The following is an 18,694-nucleotide window of genomic DNA, read 5'->3' as shown; positions in this document are numbered from 1 at the left end:
GTTTATCGTTGTCTCTGATTAGGAATCATATTTAGGTAGCCATTTCCCTTTGTTTGTGGGATCTTCTTCTATGTTTAGTTGCCTGTGTGCACTATCCATATAGCTTCATGGTTCATTTTGTTATTTTGTTAGTTTGTTCACTGTTCATTCGTTAAATAAATAAGAATGTACGCATACCACCCTGCACCTTGGTCTCCTTCATACGACGAGCATGACAATTATCTTCCCCAAACTTGAAACTCACGCACTGCTAAAATATTCCAGTTAGGCTCCACATCCCTTGTAAAGCAGATTAATGTGCTTAATTTTAAGAAGTTATTTGGCCACTTCAGTTGTGATCCAAGCCTTATCACAACATATAGGTTTATGGGCTAGGCTACATGAGGTGTGCGACTACGATTTGAAAAAGTCGCAAAAAAAAAGGTATTTCTTATGTTGTGCGTCATTCACAAGTGATCATTTAGAATTTACAAAGTATAGGATAATATTGTCACCCATCAGGCTTTTATTGATTTAATCTTGTCTTTATATATATATATTAAATAATATATGTGTGACATTATTTTGATTTATAATGGACCATTATCATGCACATGTCTTGAAACAGGGGTAGTGGGAAAAAATGCATGTCAAAATACATGTCATCACATTTATGTAATCTATCTATAGCCAGGTCGGCTATACTCCTGTTGTAAAGACAATACATGTGCTTAATATTAGGAAAGTTGAGAAATAAATATAGTAGATCTAGCCTATAGAAAGCTGATGGGATCCTCTTCTTTTTAGTAGAGGCCATCACTCTGTTTTCTCCCGTAATTACATAGCCTATAGAAATGTTGAGCAATATGAGCTTATGGGCTTTCATGAAGTGTTTTATTAGATTTTCGATTACATTTGCTTTGATGTCAGAGTGATTAGAGGGACAATATAGTGCTAAGTACCAGGCAGTTAGCAAGTTTGGTAGACTACTAATGACCATCAGCAGTATCAGAGCTTGGAGAAGCCTAATTACCGTGACTAAACGGTCACGTGAAATTTGACTGCCGTCATGACTCGTGACCGTCAGTGTGGCGGTAATACGGTCAGCACAACAGCCCTAATTGCACCCCCCTTTCCCCCTCAGAACAGCCTCATATCATCAGGAATGGACTCTACAAGGTGTCGAAAGCTTTCCACATGGATGCTGGCCCACAGTTGTGTCAAGTTGGCTGGATGTCCTTTGGGTGGTGGACCATTGATAGACACGGGAAACTGTTGAAAAACCCAGCAGCGTTTCAGTTCTTGGCCCCTACCCCGCTCAAAGGCAATTCAATATTTTGTCTTGCCCATTCCCCCTCTAAATGGCACACATACAAAATACATGTCTCAATTGTCTCAAGGCTTAAAAATCCTTCTTTAACCTGTCTCCTCCCCTTCATCTACACTGATTGAAGTGGATTTAACAAGTGACATCAATAAGGGATCATAGCTTTCACCTGGATTCACCTGGTCAGTCTGTTATGGATACTCAGTGTATGTTATGTCTTCTGTCACAGTTCCAGTCCCAACTGTCAGAGATCAGTGAGAGACGAGAGGCAGGCGCTTTACATGGCATCCCAGTGATCCTCTGACCCCGTCTGGCCGTATCTGACTCCATCTGCCCCTGTCTGTCTCACTTTCTGCCTGCCTGTCTGTCTGCCTGCCTGTTTGTCTCTCTCTGTCTGCTAGTCTGTCACACCTTAGTCTGACCCCAGTCTCATTACTCATTTACTCATCTTACCTGTCATGGCCAGGGCCCCAGGGGAGGAGGCCCAAAACACAGTGCAGGGAGAGTGAGGGGTTATTTGTCTGTCTCTGTGTGTATGTGTGCGAGAGAGAGAGGTAGGTGTAGAGGGAGGACAGTCCCGTCAGTGAGACTGCTCTGATGAGGAGAGGCAAGGAGAATAGGGAGAACAGGGAGCAGATAGAGAGCAGAACAGACATGCACACTGACTGACAGACAGACCGACTGACCGACTAACAGACTGACACACAGACTGACTGACTAACTGACTGACTGACTGACTGACAAAAATGTCTATCTTTTAAAAAAATATAAATTTGATTTCCATGAAACAGCTTGGGAGTTTGACAGTGGGAGACAGGGGTGGAGAGAGAGAGAGAGAGAGAGAGAAAGAGAGAGAGGCAGAGAGAGGCAGAGAAAGAGAAAGCATAAGAGAGATCGGGAGAGAGAGAGGAAAAATAGGATAATGCAAAAACCAACTCTGATGGAAAATCTTTAGCTGTATTATTATATCAGATGTAATCTATTACACATAGTAGCCATCTTATCATTTTACAATAGGCCATTACAGGGTTTCTTGACAAAGACTAAAATGACAATATTATAGAACTTACGTTGGAGTTCAGATACCTGATTCCTTTATGTATTATGCAATTGAATGCAGTTGAAATGGCACCAATACACAATACTCCAAAGCGAGTCTATCAGATCCGTTAAGGACCAGTCACCAGTCAGGAGAACACTGCCTGTCTCCCTCATGCTCTCTAGCTCTCTCTCCTCTTCTTCTACATAAGAGTTGCTAAGCAACCTTCAGAAGATGTCCTTGGTCGAAACCCCCTGGGATCCTGGGGCTTGGGCAACTCACTCCTGATGGGCGGGGCCAGCTGCACCTGAGCCCTGAGCTGTCTGTCTGTCTGTCTGTCTGTCTGTCTGTCTGTCTGTCTGTCTGTCTGTCTGTCTGTCTGTCTGAATGCCTGCAAATCAAACTTAATTTATAAAGCAAATTCCCTCACATAGGATGCATTTCCCAACAAATAAAATAATACAAGTTAAGAAAGATAAAAATATATTTTCTTTCTCTAAAATGAGACAAAAAAATATTCAAACAATAATAAAATAACAATGGACATGAGAGACTAATGCATTAAAATAAATAAGGTAAATAGAATGGGATAAAATAAATCAAATAGATAGTATGACTAAGAGCACCTTACGTAAAAGCATGGTAAAGTAAAGACTCTGACTACTTTGGTGACTGAGAAAGTATTTTTTAAACCTCACGCTTTGTGCTGGATGTGTCAATGTGTAGTTAATACATGCATAGACTATGAGTAGGATTACTGTCTTACCTCAACTAGCAAAGAAATCTCTACTTTGAAAGAGATGGTTTTTTAAAAGTTGTGCCGTGCCATTTTCCCTACATTTTCCCCCCTTGTGGGCCAGCCCCCTAGTCAATGAGCTTCAGACCCTAGCATTTGAGTGACAGCTAGCAAGCGGCTAGGCCCAATGGCTCAGTGGACACAGCAGAGAGAGAGAGAGAGAGAGAGAGAGAGAGAGAACAAGGACGTGGTGCACATATCTGCACATATGTGACGTAGTAAGCATTTTTCGGGGACGACTTTTGGCTCCTGAGTGCTACTTTCAGAACTACTGGCGAAAACGTATACAAAAGTACCAAAGGATCTCTTTAAGATATTTAAAATCTCAACAGTTTCTGAGGCCCTAAGATCTTCTGGCAGGCTGTTCCAAAGGCCAGGACCATAGTGACTGAAAGCAAACTCACCAAAGGTTTTGGTTCTGAACTTCGGAACGAGTAAAAGACCAGCGCCAGAAGATCTGAGGGACCGACCAGACACGTTTGTTAAAAGAATATCAGACATGTATTCCGGTTCAAGGCCATTTAATGCCTTGAACATTGACGCAGGAGGGGTGGGTCACTTGAGTGGGTTGAGTCACTGACGTGATCTTCCTTTCCAGGTTGGCGCCCCCCCTTGGGTTGTGCCGTGGCGGAGATCTTTGTGGGGTTTCCTCGTCCTTGTCTCAGGATGGTAAGTTGGTGGTTGAAGATATCCCTCTAGTGGTGTGGGGGCTGTGCTTTGGCAAAGTGGGTGGAGTTATATCCTGCCTGTTTGGCCCTGCCCGGGGGTATTATCGGACGGGGCCACAGTGTCTCCTGACCCCTCCTGTCTCAGCCTCCAGTATTTATGCTGCAGTAGTTTATGTGTCGGGGGGCTAGGGTCAGTCTGTTATATCTGGAGTATTTATCCTGTCTTATCCGGTGTCCTGTGTGAATTTAAGTATGCTCTCTAATTCTCTCTCTCTTTTTCTCTCTTTCTCTCTGTCTCTCTTTTTTCCTGTCTTTCGGAGGACCTGAGCCCTAGGACCATGCCTCAGGACTACCTGCCCTGATGACTCCTTGCTGTCCCCAGTCCACCTGGCCGTGCTGCTGCTCCAATTTCAACTATTCTGCCTACGGCTATGGAACCCTGACCTGTTCACCGGATGTGCTACCTGTCCCAGACCTGCTGTTTTCAACTGTCTAGAGACAGCAGGAGCGGTAGAGATACTCTGAATGATCGGCTATGAAAAGCCAACTGACATTTACTCCTGAGGTGCTGACCTGTTTCACCCTCGACAACCACTCTGATTATTACTATTTGACTCTGCTGGTCATCTATGAACATCTTGGCCATGTTCTGTTATAATCTCCACCCGGCACAGCCAGAAGAGGATTGGCCACCCCTCATAGCCTGGTTCCTCTCTAGGTTTCTTCCTAGGTTCTGGCCTTTCTAGGAAGTTTTTCCTAGCCACCGCGCTTCTACACCTGCATTGCTTGCTGTTTGGGGTTTAAGGCTGGGTTTCTATACAGCACTTTGTGACATCAGCTGATGTAAGAAGGGCTTTATAAATGCATTTGATTCGATTTGATTTAATGCTTTAAAAAAATAATTAAAGCAATTTTACAACTATAGAAACTAACAGGCAACCAATGCAGGGACTTTAAAATGGGTGGAATGCGTGCTCTCTTCTGGTCTTAGCTAGCACAGCATTCAGAATTAATTGAAGTTGGCTAATTCTTTAAGTAACACTTCTATGAAGAACATGTATATAATGCTTTATAACACCCTTTATAATGATCTATAACACTGACTATAAGGCATCTACAATAACTCTGTCTGTCTGTCTTGTAATATTTCTGTTGACCTGAGTGGGGGCCACTGAATGGCCACCCTGTCAGGCAGAGCAACACAATTTCTGGGTGCACCGGTTTAAGTGAGAATTGATTTAGTTGGATTCAATCTATTCCTCTGCTTCAGTGGATCATATTACAGCTAAATGACTCCTCTCAATGAGGAATAACAAAACTGTCCTACAGTGTGTTTCTGGGTCGTGCAATTGATCTTGTTTTTCCATCAAATATTTCACAGCTGATATTTCTAGAAAATGAGCTGTCACGAAGCTTTCCAATTCATGCAGAGTGAATAGTACTCTACTGAATCAAGTGAAACAGTAAAGGCCTGCTGTTACAGATACAGCTGTGAAGCCGTTTCCTGCCTTGGCTGAATCAAATAATCATATGATCAGTATTTACAAGACACCCATCGCACCCATCTCTCCATGCTCACACAAACTCTTTAGCCTTCTCTCTTATACGAATCTCCAGTCCCCCGTTTCATTCCTGCCCTCCTCTCTCTATATCTCTTCCTGGATCTGCCCCCTGCCTGTGCCCCCTACCCCATCCCAAACCTTGTGTTAATAACCTCATTAGCACTGGCCCTTGTCCTGACCCACCAGAGGACACGGCCTGGATTCTGTTAGCTCGTATTCACTAACTAGGTAGCTGGCTGATTCTGTTAGCTCGTATTCACTAACTAGGTAGCTGGCTGATTCTGTTAGCTCGTATTCACTAACTAGGTAGCTGGCTGATTCTGTTAGCTCGTATTCACTAACTAGGAAGCTGGCTGATTCTGTTAGCTCGTATTCACTAACTAGGTAGCTGGCTGATTCTGTTAGCTCGTATTCACTAACTAGGTAGCTGGCTGATTCTGTTAGCTCGTATTCACTAACTAGGTAGCTGGCTGATTCTGTTAGCTCGTATTCACTAACTAGGTAGCTGGCTGATTCTGTTCACTCGTATTTACTAATTACGTGCTGGCTAATTCTGTTAGCTCGTATTCACTAATTACGTGCTGGCTGATTCTGTTAGCTCGTATTCACTAATTACGTGCTGGCTGATTCTGTTAGCTCGTATTCACTAATTACGTGCTGGCTGATTCTGTTAGCTCGTATTCACTAATTACGTGCTGGCTGATTCTGTTAGCTCGTATTCACTAACTAGGTAGCTGGCTGATTCTGTTAGCTCGTATTCACTAACTAGGTAGCTGGCTGATTCTGTTAGCTAGTATTCACTAACTAGGTAGCTGGCTGATTCTGTTAGCTCGTATTCACTAACTAGGAAGCTGGCTGATTCTGTTAGCTCGTATTCACTAACTAGGTAGCTGGCTGATTCTGCTAGCTCGTATTCACTAACTAGGTAGCTGGCTGATTCTGTTAGCTCGTATTCACTAACTAGGTAGCTGGCTGATTCTGTTAGCTCGTATTCACTAACTAGGTAGCTGGCTGATTCTGTTCACTCGTATTTACTAATTACGTGCTGGCTAATTCTGTTAGCTCGTATTCACTAATTACGTGCTGGCTGATTCTGTTAGCTCGTATTTACTAATTACGTGCGGGCTGATTCTGTTAGCTCGTATTCACTAATTACGTGCTGGCTGATTCTGTTAGCTCGTATTCACTAATTACGTGCTGGCTGATTCTGTTAGCTCGTATTCACTAATTACGTGCTGGCTGATTCTGTTAGCTCGTATTCACTAACTAGGTAGCTGGCTGATTCTGTTAGCTCGTATTCACTAACTAGGTAGCTGGCTGATTCTGTTAGCTCGTATTCACTAACTAGGTAGCTGGCTGATTCTGTTAGCTCGTATTCACTAACTAGGTAGCTGGCTGATTCTGTTAGCTCGTATTCACTAACTAGGAAGCTGGCTGATTCTGTTAGCTCGTATTCACTAACTAGGTAGCTGGCTGATTCTGTTAGCTCGTATTCACTAACTAGGTAGCTGGCTGATTCTGTTAGCTCGTATTCACTAACTAGGTAGCTGGCTGATTCTGTTAGCTCGTATTCACTAACTAGGTAGCTGGCTGATTCTGTTCACTCGTATTTACTAATTACGTTCTGGCTAATTCTGTTAGCTCGTATTCACTAATTACGTGCTGGCTGATTCTGTTAGCTCGTATTTACTAATTACGTGCGGGCTGATTCTGTTAGCTCGTATTCACTAATTACGTGCTGGCTGATTCTATTAGCTCGTATTCACTAATTATGTGCTGGCTGATTCTGTTAGCTCGTATTCACTAATTACGTGCTGGCTGATTCTGTTAGCTCGTATTCACTAACTAGGTAGCTGGCTGATTCTGTTAGCTCGTATTCACTAACTAGGTAGCTGGCTGATTCTGTTAGCTCGTATTCACTAACTAGGTAGCTGGCTGATTCTGTTAGCTAGTATTCACTAACTAGGTAGCTGGCTGATTCTGTTAGCTCGTATTCACTAACTAGGAAGCTGGCTGATTCTGTTAGCTCGTATTCACTAACTAGGTAGCTGGCTGATTCTGTTAGCTCGTATTCACTAACTAGGTAGCTGGCTGATTCTGTTAGCTCGTATTCACTAACTAGGTAGCTGGCTGATTCTGTTCACTCGTATTTACTAATTACGTGCTGGCTAATTCTGTTAGCTCGTATTCACTAATTACGTGCTGGCTGATTCTGTTAGCTCGTATTTACTAATTACGTGCGGGCTGATTCTGTTAGCTCGTATTCACTAATTACGTGCTGGCTGATTCTGTTAGCTCGTATTCACTAAATACGTGCTGGCTGATTCTGTTAGCTCGTATTCACTAATTACGTGCTGGCTGATTCTGTTAGCTCGTATTCACTAACTAGGTAGCTGGCTGATTCTGTTAGCTCGTATTCACTAACTAGGTAGCTGGCTGATTCTGTTAGCTCGTATTCACTAACTAGGTAGCTGGCTGATTCTGTTCACTCGTATTTACTAATTACGTGCTGGCTAATTCTGTTAGCTCGTATTCACTAATTACGTGCTGACTGATTCTGTTAGCTCGTATTTACTAATTACGTGCGGGCTGATTCTGTTAGCTCGTATTCACTAATTACGTGCTGGCTGATTCTGTTAGCTCGTATTCACTAATTACGTGCTGGCTGATTCTGTTAGCTCGTATTCACTAATTACGTGCTGGCTGATTCTGTTAGCTCGTATTCACTAACTAGGTAGCTGGCTGATTCTGTTAGCTCGTATTCACTAACTAGGTAGCTGGCTGATTCTGTTAGCTCGTATTCACTAACTAGGTAGCTGGCTGATTCTGTTAGCTCGTATTCACTAACTAGGTAGCTGGCTGATTCTGTTAGCTCGTATTCACTAATTATGTGCTGGCTGATTCTGTTAGCTCGTATTCACTAACTAGGTAGCTGGCTGATTCTGTTCACTCGTATTTACTAATTACGTGCTGGATGATTCTGTTAGCTCGTATTCACTAATTATGTGCTGGCTGATTCTGTTAGCTCATATTCACTAATTATGTGCTGGCTGATTCTGTTAGCTCGTATTCACTAATTACGTGCTGGCTGATTCTGTTAGCTCGTATTCACTAATTACGTGCTGGCTGATTCTGTTAGCTCGTATTCACTAATTACGTGCTGGCTGATTCTGTTAGCTCGTATTCACTAACTAGGTAGCTGGCTGATTCTGTTAGCTCGTATTCACTAACTAGGTAGCTGGCTGATTCTGTTAGCTCGTATTCACTAACTAGGTAGCTGGCTGATTCTGTTCACTCGTATTTACTAATTACGTGCTGGCTAATTCTGTTAGCTCGTATTCACTAATTACGTGCTGACTGATTCTGTTAGCTCGTATTTACTAATTACGTGCGGGCTGATTCTGTTAGCTCGTATTCACTAATTACGTGCTGGCTGATTCTGTTAGCTCGTATTCACTAATTACGTGCTGGCTGATTCTGTTAGCTCGTATTCACTAATTACGTGCTGGCTGATTCTGTTAGCTCGTATTCACTAACTAGGTAGCTGGCTGATTCTGTTAGCTCGTATTCACTAACTAGGTAGCTGGCTGATTCTGTTAGCTCGTATTCACTAACTAGGTAGCTGGCTGATTCTGTTAGCTCGTATTCACTAACTAGGTAGCTGGCTGATTCTGTTAGCTCGTATTCACTAATTATGTGCTGGCTGATTCTGTTAGCTCGTATTCACTAACTAGGTAGCTGGCTGATTCTGTTCACTCGTATTTACTAATTACGTGCTGGCTGATTCTGTTAGCTCGTATTCACTAATTATGTGCTGGCTGATTCTGTTAGCTCATATTCACTAATTATGTGCTGGCTGATTCTGTTAGCTCGTATTCACTAATTACGTGCTGGCTGATTCTGTTAGCTTGTATTCACTGGCCAGGTAACTGGCTGATTCTGTTAGCTTGTATTCACTGGCCAGGTAACTGGCTGATTCTGTTAGCTTGTATTCACTGGCCAGGTAACTGGCTGATTGAAGCCAGAGAGGCCAGACTGCCAGAAAATCATTATAATCAAATGAATAATGCTACAAGGTCTCACACAGAATCTACTGAACATTCATCTGAGGAGAAATGGGTGGTGGAACAGACAAATATTAAAAAGGAAAAAACACACGAAACAGATTGAAACGTGAAAGGGAAGCACATAACACAGGTTAGAGAATGATTTTGTGGTAGAAAGGTGGAAATGGCTGAATGTGTGAACAGGGTGAAGTGTAGTGTTGTGTAGTGTTATGGATTGTGGTTTAGTGTTATGGAGTGTAGTGTTATGTATGGTAGTTTAGTGTTATTAGTATAGTAAATTGTTATGTAGTGTAATATAGTGTCATGGAGTGTAGTGGTATGTAGTGTAGTTTAGTGTTATGTAGTGTAGTGGAGTTAGTGGTATGTAGTGTAGCATTATGTAGTCCTGTGTAGTATAGTATAGTGGTATGCAGTGTAGTGTTGCGTAGTGCAGTGTAGTGTAGTATAGTGCTATATAGTGTGGTGTAGTGTTTATGTAGTGTAGTGTCGTGTTGTGTAGTGTTATGTAGTGTTGTGTTATGTAGTGTAGTTTAGTGGTATGGTGTGTAGTGTTATGTAGTGCAGTTTAGTGTTACTTAGTGTAGTGGCATGTAGTATTATGTAGTGTACTATAGTATAGTATAATGTAGTGTTGTGTAGTGTAGCGTTATAAAGCATAGTGTAGTATAGTGTTATGTAGTGCAGTGTAGTGTAATGTAGTGTAGCGTAGTGTTATATAGTATAGTGTAGTGTTATATAGTATATTGTTATGTAGTTTAGTGTAGTGTTTTGTAGTGTAATTTAGTATCATGTTGTGTAGTGTTATGTAGTGTAGTTTAGTGTTATGTAGTGTAGTTTAGTGTTGTGTAGTTTAGTGTTATGGAGTGTAGTGTCATGCTATGTATTGTAGTGTAGTGTTATGTAGTGTAGTGTAGTGTTATGTAGTGTAGTATCATGTTATGTAGTGTAGTATAGTATAGGTTAGGTGTAGTATAGGTTTGTGTAGTGTACTGTTATGTAGTGTAGTTTTATGTAGTGTAGTTTTATGTAGTTTAGTGTTATGTAGTGTAGTTTTATGTAGTGTAGTTTTATGTAGTGTAGTGTTATGTAGTGTATTGTTATGTAGTATATGTTACTTACTATGTTCATGAGGGTGAGCAGGTACTTCTGGATGTTCTCTCTGCCATGGAAGTGGACCACGGAGTAGTCCACCCCCAGTAGAACCTCCATGTTGAACAGCTCAGGTTCCTCGTGGGCCTGGCGTCGGGCCCGGGCCCTCCTGGTCTGGTTCAGTTTGTGATGCTGCTGCTGCACTCCTCTGGACAGTGCCTGCAGGTCCATCAGACCACCCAGAACTGACCCTGAACAACATAACATACAGACAGATATATGGGGAAGAAGGCCTTAGAGACGATTCACGGTATCTAATGGCACAGTACCAGACTTTAATTTAAACTGGATGATATTAGCCAATATTATTTTTTTTTAAACAAAGTACTGACTCAAATAGGATTATTTTCCAAAAATGGTGTGGTGCTGTATCCTTGTAAGTAATCCAGCGTGTGAATGGTATAAAATCACTTTAGATTTGTATGTATAATTTGGAGTGCTAATTTTATATATTAGTCAATAGCCATTCTGGGAACATACAGACAAATGAATGTGTCTAATTCACGGTGCATAACCTTTTCGTGAGCGTGAGTAGTGTTCCACACATTTTTAATAAACTGAAAACTCTCCAAAACAATAAAGCACAAACGAACCGTGAAGCTATACAAAATATTGCTGACAGGCAACTAAACATAGTCAGGATCCCACAAACACAAAAGAGAAATGGCTACCTAAATATGATCCCCAATCAGAGACAACGATAAACAGCTGTTTCTGATTGGGAACCATATCAGGCCAACATAGACATACAAAAACCCTAGATGACTCACCCTAGACACTATCACGCCCCAACCAACACAGAGAAAAACAGCTTACTGTGGTCAGGGCGTGACAAACGCTGTATGAACCTTGGCTGAGCATAGCTTTTCTCCCCAGCCGGGTTTGAAAGAGACAGATTAGTTAAAGGCCCAATGCAGTAGTTTTTATCTCAATACCAAATCATTTCTGGGTAACAATTACGTACCTTACTAGCTAGGTTTACATCCAATTGGCGACAGATTTCCATGCAAATATTCTAAAATATGCATAAAGAAAATGTTTGTTTCCAGTAAACTGGCTTGTTGGGATAAAAATCAGTGCATGATGACCTAGTGAACATTTTCATGTACCGATTAAAAATCTAAGGTTCAATGTGTTTCCATCGCATTTTCAACTCTATCGAAAACTGTTGTGTTAAAAAGCAAACGTGCCTACTCTGGTCCGGGCACTTGCGTTCTAGCCAACAGTTTGCAGATACAGTGCAGGTAGGTTGTGCAGGTAGGTTAGTCTACATGATGAGATTTGTATGGATAAGTCCAGCATTGATCATCATGTCACAAGAATAAGACCCTCGATATTAATTGGAAAGGCACATCAAGCTCATCACCGTGCACTTTCACCACTCTGTGAAGTTCATCATAACTTATTTTAATTGTAGCCTAATATATTGCATGGTTTTCATTGCATGGAAATTGCATGGTGTCTTAGTGGGAGGACCACATACCATATCATCACGTGACTCCATATTTAAAGTTGTTTCTTGCATAATTAAAGCTGCCATATGTAACTTTTTGGGTAACCGGACCAAAATCACATAGAAATGTGAGTTATAGATCTGTCACTGAAAGCAAGTCTAAAAAGCGGTAGATATGTTCTATGTGCATTATTTCTATGCTTCCTGTTCTTAAGTTTAGCTTTTGCATCTTTTACTTTTGGTTGTGTACACCAGCTTCAAACACTATATTTTTGGATATGGAAAATATATTTTAAAGTGGTTTAGATGGTACAATGATTCTCTACACACGATACTTGCTTGTTTTGTTATACTGAACTATTAGAATTTTTGCAACCAGGAAATAGCGGAGTGATTCCTGCATATTGCAGCTTTAATTTTACCGATACAAAAAGATCCCATCAGGTCGAATGAACAAATGATATGTAAGCATTTATAAACTTCCTGTTTCCATCACAGCTGTTGTGATATTCTTTTATACGGTATGACTTTACTCGCATTAAAAAATAGCTTCTTAGCAATTTCTCAAGCAAGAATTTTGCAAGGACTGTATGGGAGTGGTCTGAGTGGAAAACTGCCAGAGATGTCACCAGGCAGGCCAAAACTTCATCCTACCAAAACAGGCTGAAATTATTATTATTATCAAATTATTAGCATTATCATAATTTTCACAATTTTACAGTACTTTTCCAACCTCATAGCGTGTAAATATAAATATAACAACACAAGAAAATATATTTTTTGGAGGACTGCACTGGGCCTTTAAGACAATAGCAAAATCTTGGGTTTGCTCCTAAGAATACACATTCCTTCATTGGTGAAGTGAAAATCATTCTGACATCCTCCCCTGCACATCTGTCTGTACCACAGTTCTCTTTGCCTCGGATGAATTCACACTCAGGTATGTAACCAAGGAGCCATGCCACTCAACCTCTCTCTACACATGCAATATCTCAATGTCTCAACGAGTGTGGGAGGATATGGGTAGAGAAACACACAGATACTAAGAGACAGATTGATAGAGACGGTCCAACAACACAGTTCAGCCACAACTATTGGCATCCTTGATTGTGAACCAGGCCAACAACACAGTTCAGCCACAACTATTGGCATCCTTGATTGTGAACCAGGCCAACAACACAGTTCAGCCACAACTATTGGCATCCTTGATTGTGAACCAGGCCAACAACACAGTTCAGCCACAACTATTGGCATCCTTGATTGTGAACCAGGCCAACAACACAGTTCAGCCACAACTATTGGCATCCTTGATTGTGAACCAGGCCAACAACAACACATGAATAATATTATGCAAACTCTTACTGTAGAGATTATTTGTAGCTGTGATAAATGACCTAAACTGCATAATGGGAATACTATGCCATACTTAGCATAAGGATCTAGCAGGGCATCTTTATAGTATGATTATTGTCTTTACAGTGGAGTACACAAATATTGACACCCTTGATAAAGATGAGCAATAATGACTGTATAAAATCAATACATCAAATACTGAGGTATATTGTGCGCTCAAAAAAATTGGGACATTTTATACTAATACAATTATTTGAATACTAAAACAATTGCTCAGAGAAAGTGATTTTGTTTAACAAGTAATACTTTTTTAATCAAAAAGGAAGGCGTCAAAGTGTCACGCCCTGACCTGAGATATCTCTGTTTTCTTTATATTTTGGTTAGGTCAGGGTGTGACTAGGGTGGATACGCTAGTTTTTATATTGTCTAGGGGTTTGTATTGTCTAGTGATTTTGTAGGTCTAGGTATTTGTATGTTTATGGTGGCCTGATATTGTTCCCAATCAGAGGCAGCTGTTTATCGTTGTCTCTGACTGGGGATCAGAGACAACGCTCCCCGCACTCGCCCTGAGATGCGTGTCTTCAGCCCGGTACCACCAGTGCCGGCACCACGCATCAGGTATCCATTGCGCCTCCACAGTCCAGAGCTTTCAGCGACAGTTCCCAGTCCAGAGCTTCCGGCGACAGTTCCCAGTCCAGAGCTTCCAGCGACAGTTCCCACTCCAGAGCTTCCGGCAACGTTTCACGGTCCAGAACCTCCAACGACGGGCCACAGTCCGGAACCTTCAACGGCGGACCACAGTCCAGAACCTTCAAAGACGGGCCACAGTCCGGAACCTTCAACGACGGGCCACAGTCCGAAACCTCCTACGACGGGTCACAGTCCGGAACCTCCAGCGACGATCTCCAGTCTGGAGCCTCCAGCGACGATCCTCAGTCCGGAGCCTCCAGCGACGGTCCCCTGTTCGGGGTCTCCAGCGACGGTCCCCAGTCCGGGGTCTCCAGCGACAGTCCTCAGTCCGGAGCCTCCAGCGACGATCACCAGTCCGGAGCCTCCAGCGACGATCACCAGTCCGGAGACTCCAGCGACGATCACCAGTCTCCGGAGACTCCAGCGACGATCCCCAGTCCGGAGACTCCAGGGACGATCCCCAGTCCGGAGCCTCCAGTGACGATCCCCAGTCCGGAGCCTCCAGCGACGATCCCCAGTCCGGAGACTCCAGCGACGTCCAATGACTTCATCAAACTTATGCCTCTACAAACTTGTTACTTCAGATGCATTTGCGGTTCGTTTTGGATCTGTTTCAGATTATATTGTGCCCAATAGAAATGAATGGTAAATCATGTATTTAGTCATTTTGGAGTCACTTTTATTATAAATAAGAATATAATGTTTCTAAACACTTCTACATTAATATGGATCCTACCATGATTACAGATCATCGTGAATAATGATGAGTGAGAAAGTTACATAGGATCAAAGATCATACCCCCAGATATGCTAACCTCTCACCATTACCAACAACAGGGGAGGTTAGCATGTCTTGGGGGTATGATTTTGATCTTTTATTCATTAGAATCTTTAGAGGTGTTAACCCTTTAGAGAAAAAAATGATTACTTGTTAAACAAAGTCTCTTTCTCTGAGCAATTGTATTAGTATAAAATAATATAATGTCCCTTTTTTTTATACACAATATAGCTCAGTATTTGAATTATTTATTTTATACTGTCATTATTGCAAATTTTTTATCAAGAGTGTCAACAATTTTGGACCCCAATGTACATTGCTAAGTCCAAAATGGGCTATACTGTATCGCAGAAAGGTGGAAAACTTCATACCATCCTGTACTGCAACTGCCAATCAGAGGATCATCAGAAAAGGAAAGGGAGGGCCATCCTCTGTGATTTTTTTTATTTTTATTTTTAAATAGTGAAGCTTTAAAAAAGTTATCCTTTTTAGATAAAACTATACTAAATATATTCATGTCACCAAATAATTGAATAAAACACACTGTTTTGCAATTAAGGTCTACAGTAGCCTCAGCAGCACTCTGTAGCGTAGCACCATAGTGTAGCCGGAGGACAGCTAGCTTCTGTCCTCCTCTAGGTACATTGACATCAATAAGGAGAAGCAAGAGATAGAAAGAGAGACAGAGAGAAAGGGAAAGAGTAAAGATATTTTGGTTGTACTTCTTTTTACTTTCACTTTCAGTTAGCTAGTGAATGCAGCTACTAGCCTACCCAAACACTTGGCTCAAACAGAGAGGGTTGCTATGTTACCTAGCTGGCTATGGCTATCCAACACCGGAACTCTTTCAAGTCAAGATAAGCTTTTGATTTGATAAATGTATTGCCACGGGGGCCCACCGGTATAACTGCTAATCTGATTTCTGACTACACTGTACTGCATGACAGTAGCGATTTAACTAACACGTTAGTTCTAGTAGCTATGTTGGCTATGACATGATAACAATGGTAGGCTGTGTGTAGCGGTTAGCGCTCATGTTATGAAGGTTTAGCTAGGAACGTTTTTTTTTCGCCTGGTCACATACAGCTGATGTGTTGTGCACTGAAGTCCATAAGCGAAGGAAAAATGTGAGAGGATTAGAACACACATTTACAGTGCGATCGGGAAAGTATTCAGATCCCTTGACTTTTTCCAAATGTTGCTTGATGACAGCATTATTCTAAAATGGATTACATTGTTCCCTCATCAATCTACACACAATACCCCATAATGACAAAGCAAAAATGTTTTTTTATAATTATCACATTTACATAAGGATTCAGACCCTTTACTCAGTACTTTCTTGAAGCACCTTTCACTGCGATTACAGCCTTGAGTCTTCGTGGGTATGACGCTACAAACTTGGCACACCTGTATTTTGGGAGTTTCTCTCATTATTCTCTGCAGATCCTCTCAAGCTCTGTCAGGTTGGATGGGGAGCGTTGCTGCACAGCTATTTTCAGGTCTCTCCAGAGATGTTTGATCGTGTTGAAGTCGGGGCTCTGGCTGGGCCACTCAAGGACATTCAGAGACATGTTCCAAAGCCAGTCCTGCGTTGTCTTGGCTGTGTGCTTAGGGTCGTTGTCCTGTTGGAAGGTGAACCTTCGCCCCCAGTCTGAGGTCCTGAGCGCACTGGAGCAGGTTTTCATCAAAGATCTCTCTGTACTTTGCTCCATTAATCTTTGCCTCGATCCTGACTAGTCTCCCAGTCCCTTCCGCGGGAATAACATCCCCACAGCATGATGCTGCCACCACCATGCTTCACCGTAGGGATGGTGATAGGTTTCCTCCAGATGTGACGCTTGGCATTCAAGTTAAAGAGTTTAATCTTGGTTTTATCAGACCAGAGAATGTTGTTTCTCATGGTCGTAAGAGTCTTTTAGCAAACACCAAGCGGGCAGTCATGTGCCTTTTACTGAGGAGTGGCTTCCGTCTGGCCACTCTACCATAAATGCCTGATTGGTGGAGTGCTGCAGAGATGGTTGTCCTTCTGGAAGGTACTCCCATCTCCCCACAGGAAGTCTAGAGCTCTGTCAGAGTGACCATCGGGTTCTTGGTCACCTTACCATGGCCCTTCTCCCCCGATTGCTCAGTTTGGCCAGGGTGGTTAGCACTAGGAAGACTCTTGGTGGTTCCAAACTTCTTCCATTTAAGAATGATGGAGGCCACTACGTTCAATGCTGCAGAAATGTTTTGGTACCTTTCCCCAGATATGTGCCTCGACACAATCCGGACTCTGAGCTGTATGGACAATTCCTTCAACCTCACGGCTTGGTTTTTGCTCTGATATGCATTGTCAACTGTGGGACCTTATAGAGACAGGCGTGTGCCTTCCCAAATCATGTCCAATCAGAATTTACCACAGGTGGATTCCAATCAAATTGTAGAAACATCTCAAGGATAATCAATGGAAACAGGATGCACCTGAGCTCAATTTTGAGTCTCATATCAATACTTACGCCTGAATACTTACGTAATAATGGTATCTGTTTTTGCAAAACTTTCCAAATATTTCCAAAAACTATTTTCGGATTTTTATTAAGCCCATTTTAGAATGAGGCTGTAACGTAACAAAATTTGGAAAAAGTCAAGCGACACTGTACAACTGTTGGACTAATAATTACACCCTAGATTAGCTAGATGCAGGTAAGAGTGTGGAAGGTGGTATTGAATGAGACACACTCTGTCACATTGATTATTCAAAATTCTCTTGACATTTAAACTTTCATTCATAGGCTAGGTTGTAGCAACCTCATAATGTGTACAGGGAAAATTTGAGTATCATGTAGTAGCCTAAACCTATCGCTGTTACATTGAGCTTGGGGAATGGAATATGAATGGCAGTCATCCAATATGCTGTTATAAGGCCACACTCATTTAAAAAAAGTTATCCTCCCTCATCTTAGATTTCACCAATCGCCACTTTTGCCAATATCATTTCAATGACACAAAAAGCATTAACGGTATATATCCACCACATTTAAAATTAGCTTGGATGATGACAGGGGAGCTCCTGCCTTTTCTATCAGGACAAAGTCAAGCCTATTGGCCCAGTAGTGATAAAACTCAGACTAATAACAAAGCAATAGGGTTCACATAAGGCCAGTCATATTTTTGAGAAAAAACTCCTCAACATACATCTATTAGTTCATTAAGTCTCTGTCCTGCACAATAAACAATCTCCTCATTAAAGGAGCATATTTATGGCTGATTCATAGACAGACAGAGTGGTTCGACTAGAGGACAGAGTGCTTGGACAGCCCTGCTGCTGCCTGGCCACTGCACAGGAACTCATATACTGCAGGCATTAAATCTCATTATTAAATGGAAGATTGGTTATATTAGCAGATTACTGTAAAACATTTTTTTTTATATATATCTCTGGCAAAACATATGTAGAGAATCTAGATGTATGAAAGATGAAAGATAATATCATGGAAGGGTGAAGACAAAGGTCATAAATTACAAAATAAAAATATTTTCATAGTTCTCTTTAAAACTGGAATCCTTAACGGTGAAACTGCCACATCCATTTGGGATATTACACCAACAAAGAAGTTACTGTAAAATACAAACACGGCAACAAAACCAAAACAATAACAGAGGTGCTGGGGCGGACAGTGATGCAGTTTCCCCTAATGTGGATTCCATCTTTAAAAGTACATTATTACTCCTCAATATATCCAGGCTGTATCACATCTGGCCGTGATTGGGAGTCCCATAGGGCGGCGCCCAATTGGCTCAGCGTCGTCCGGGTTTGGCCGGGATAGGCCGTCATCATTCTTAACTGACTT

At 41.8% G+C, this 18,694-nt stretch overlaps 1 protein-coding gene across 1 annotated transcript in view; it reads right to left on the bottom strand.

Annotated features, from left to right (window-relative positions):
• LOC115146820 (A disintegrin and metalloproteinase with thrombospondin motifs 2-like) overlaps nt 1-18,694 on the bottom strand; it is a 113,326-nt gene that overhangs the window by 54,060 nt on the left and 40,572 nt on the right. Inside the window, exon 4 of the mRNA XM_029688835.1 lies at nt 10,558-10,778. Coding sequence (XP_029544695.1) covers nt 10,558-10,778 — 221 coding nt within the window. The remainder of the gene's footprint in view (nt 1-10,557; nt 10,779-18,694) is intronic.

This window comes from Oncorhynchus nerka, linkage group LG19 (genome assembly GCF_034236695.1).
Source record: "Oncorhynchus nerka isolate Pitt River linkage group LG19, Oner_Uvic_2.0, whole genome shotgun sequence".
Lineage (NCBI taxonomy): Eukaryota > Metazoa > Chordata > Actinopteri > Salmoniformes > Salmonidae > Oncorhynchus > Oncorhynchus nerka.
The sequence above is the reverse complement of the archived record's forward strand: the minus strand, read 5'-3'. Positions and strand labels throughout refer to the sequence as shown.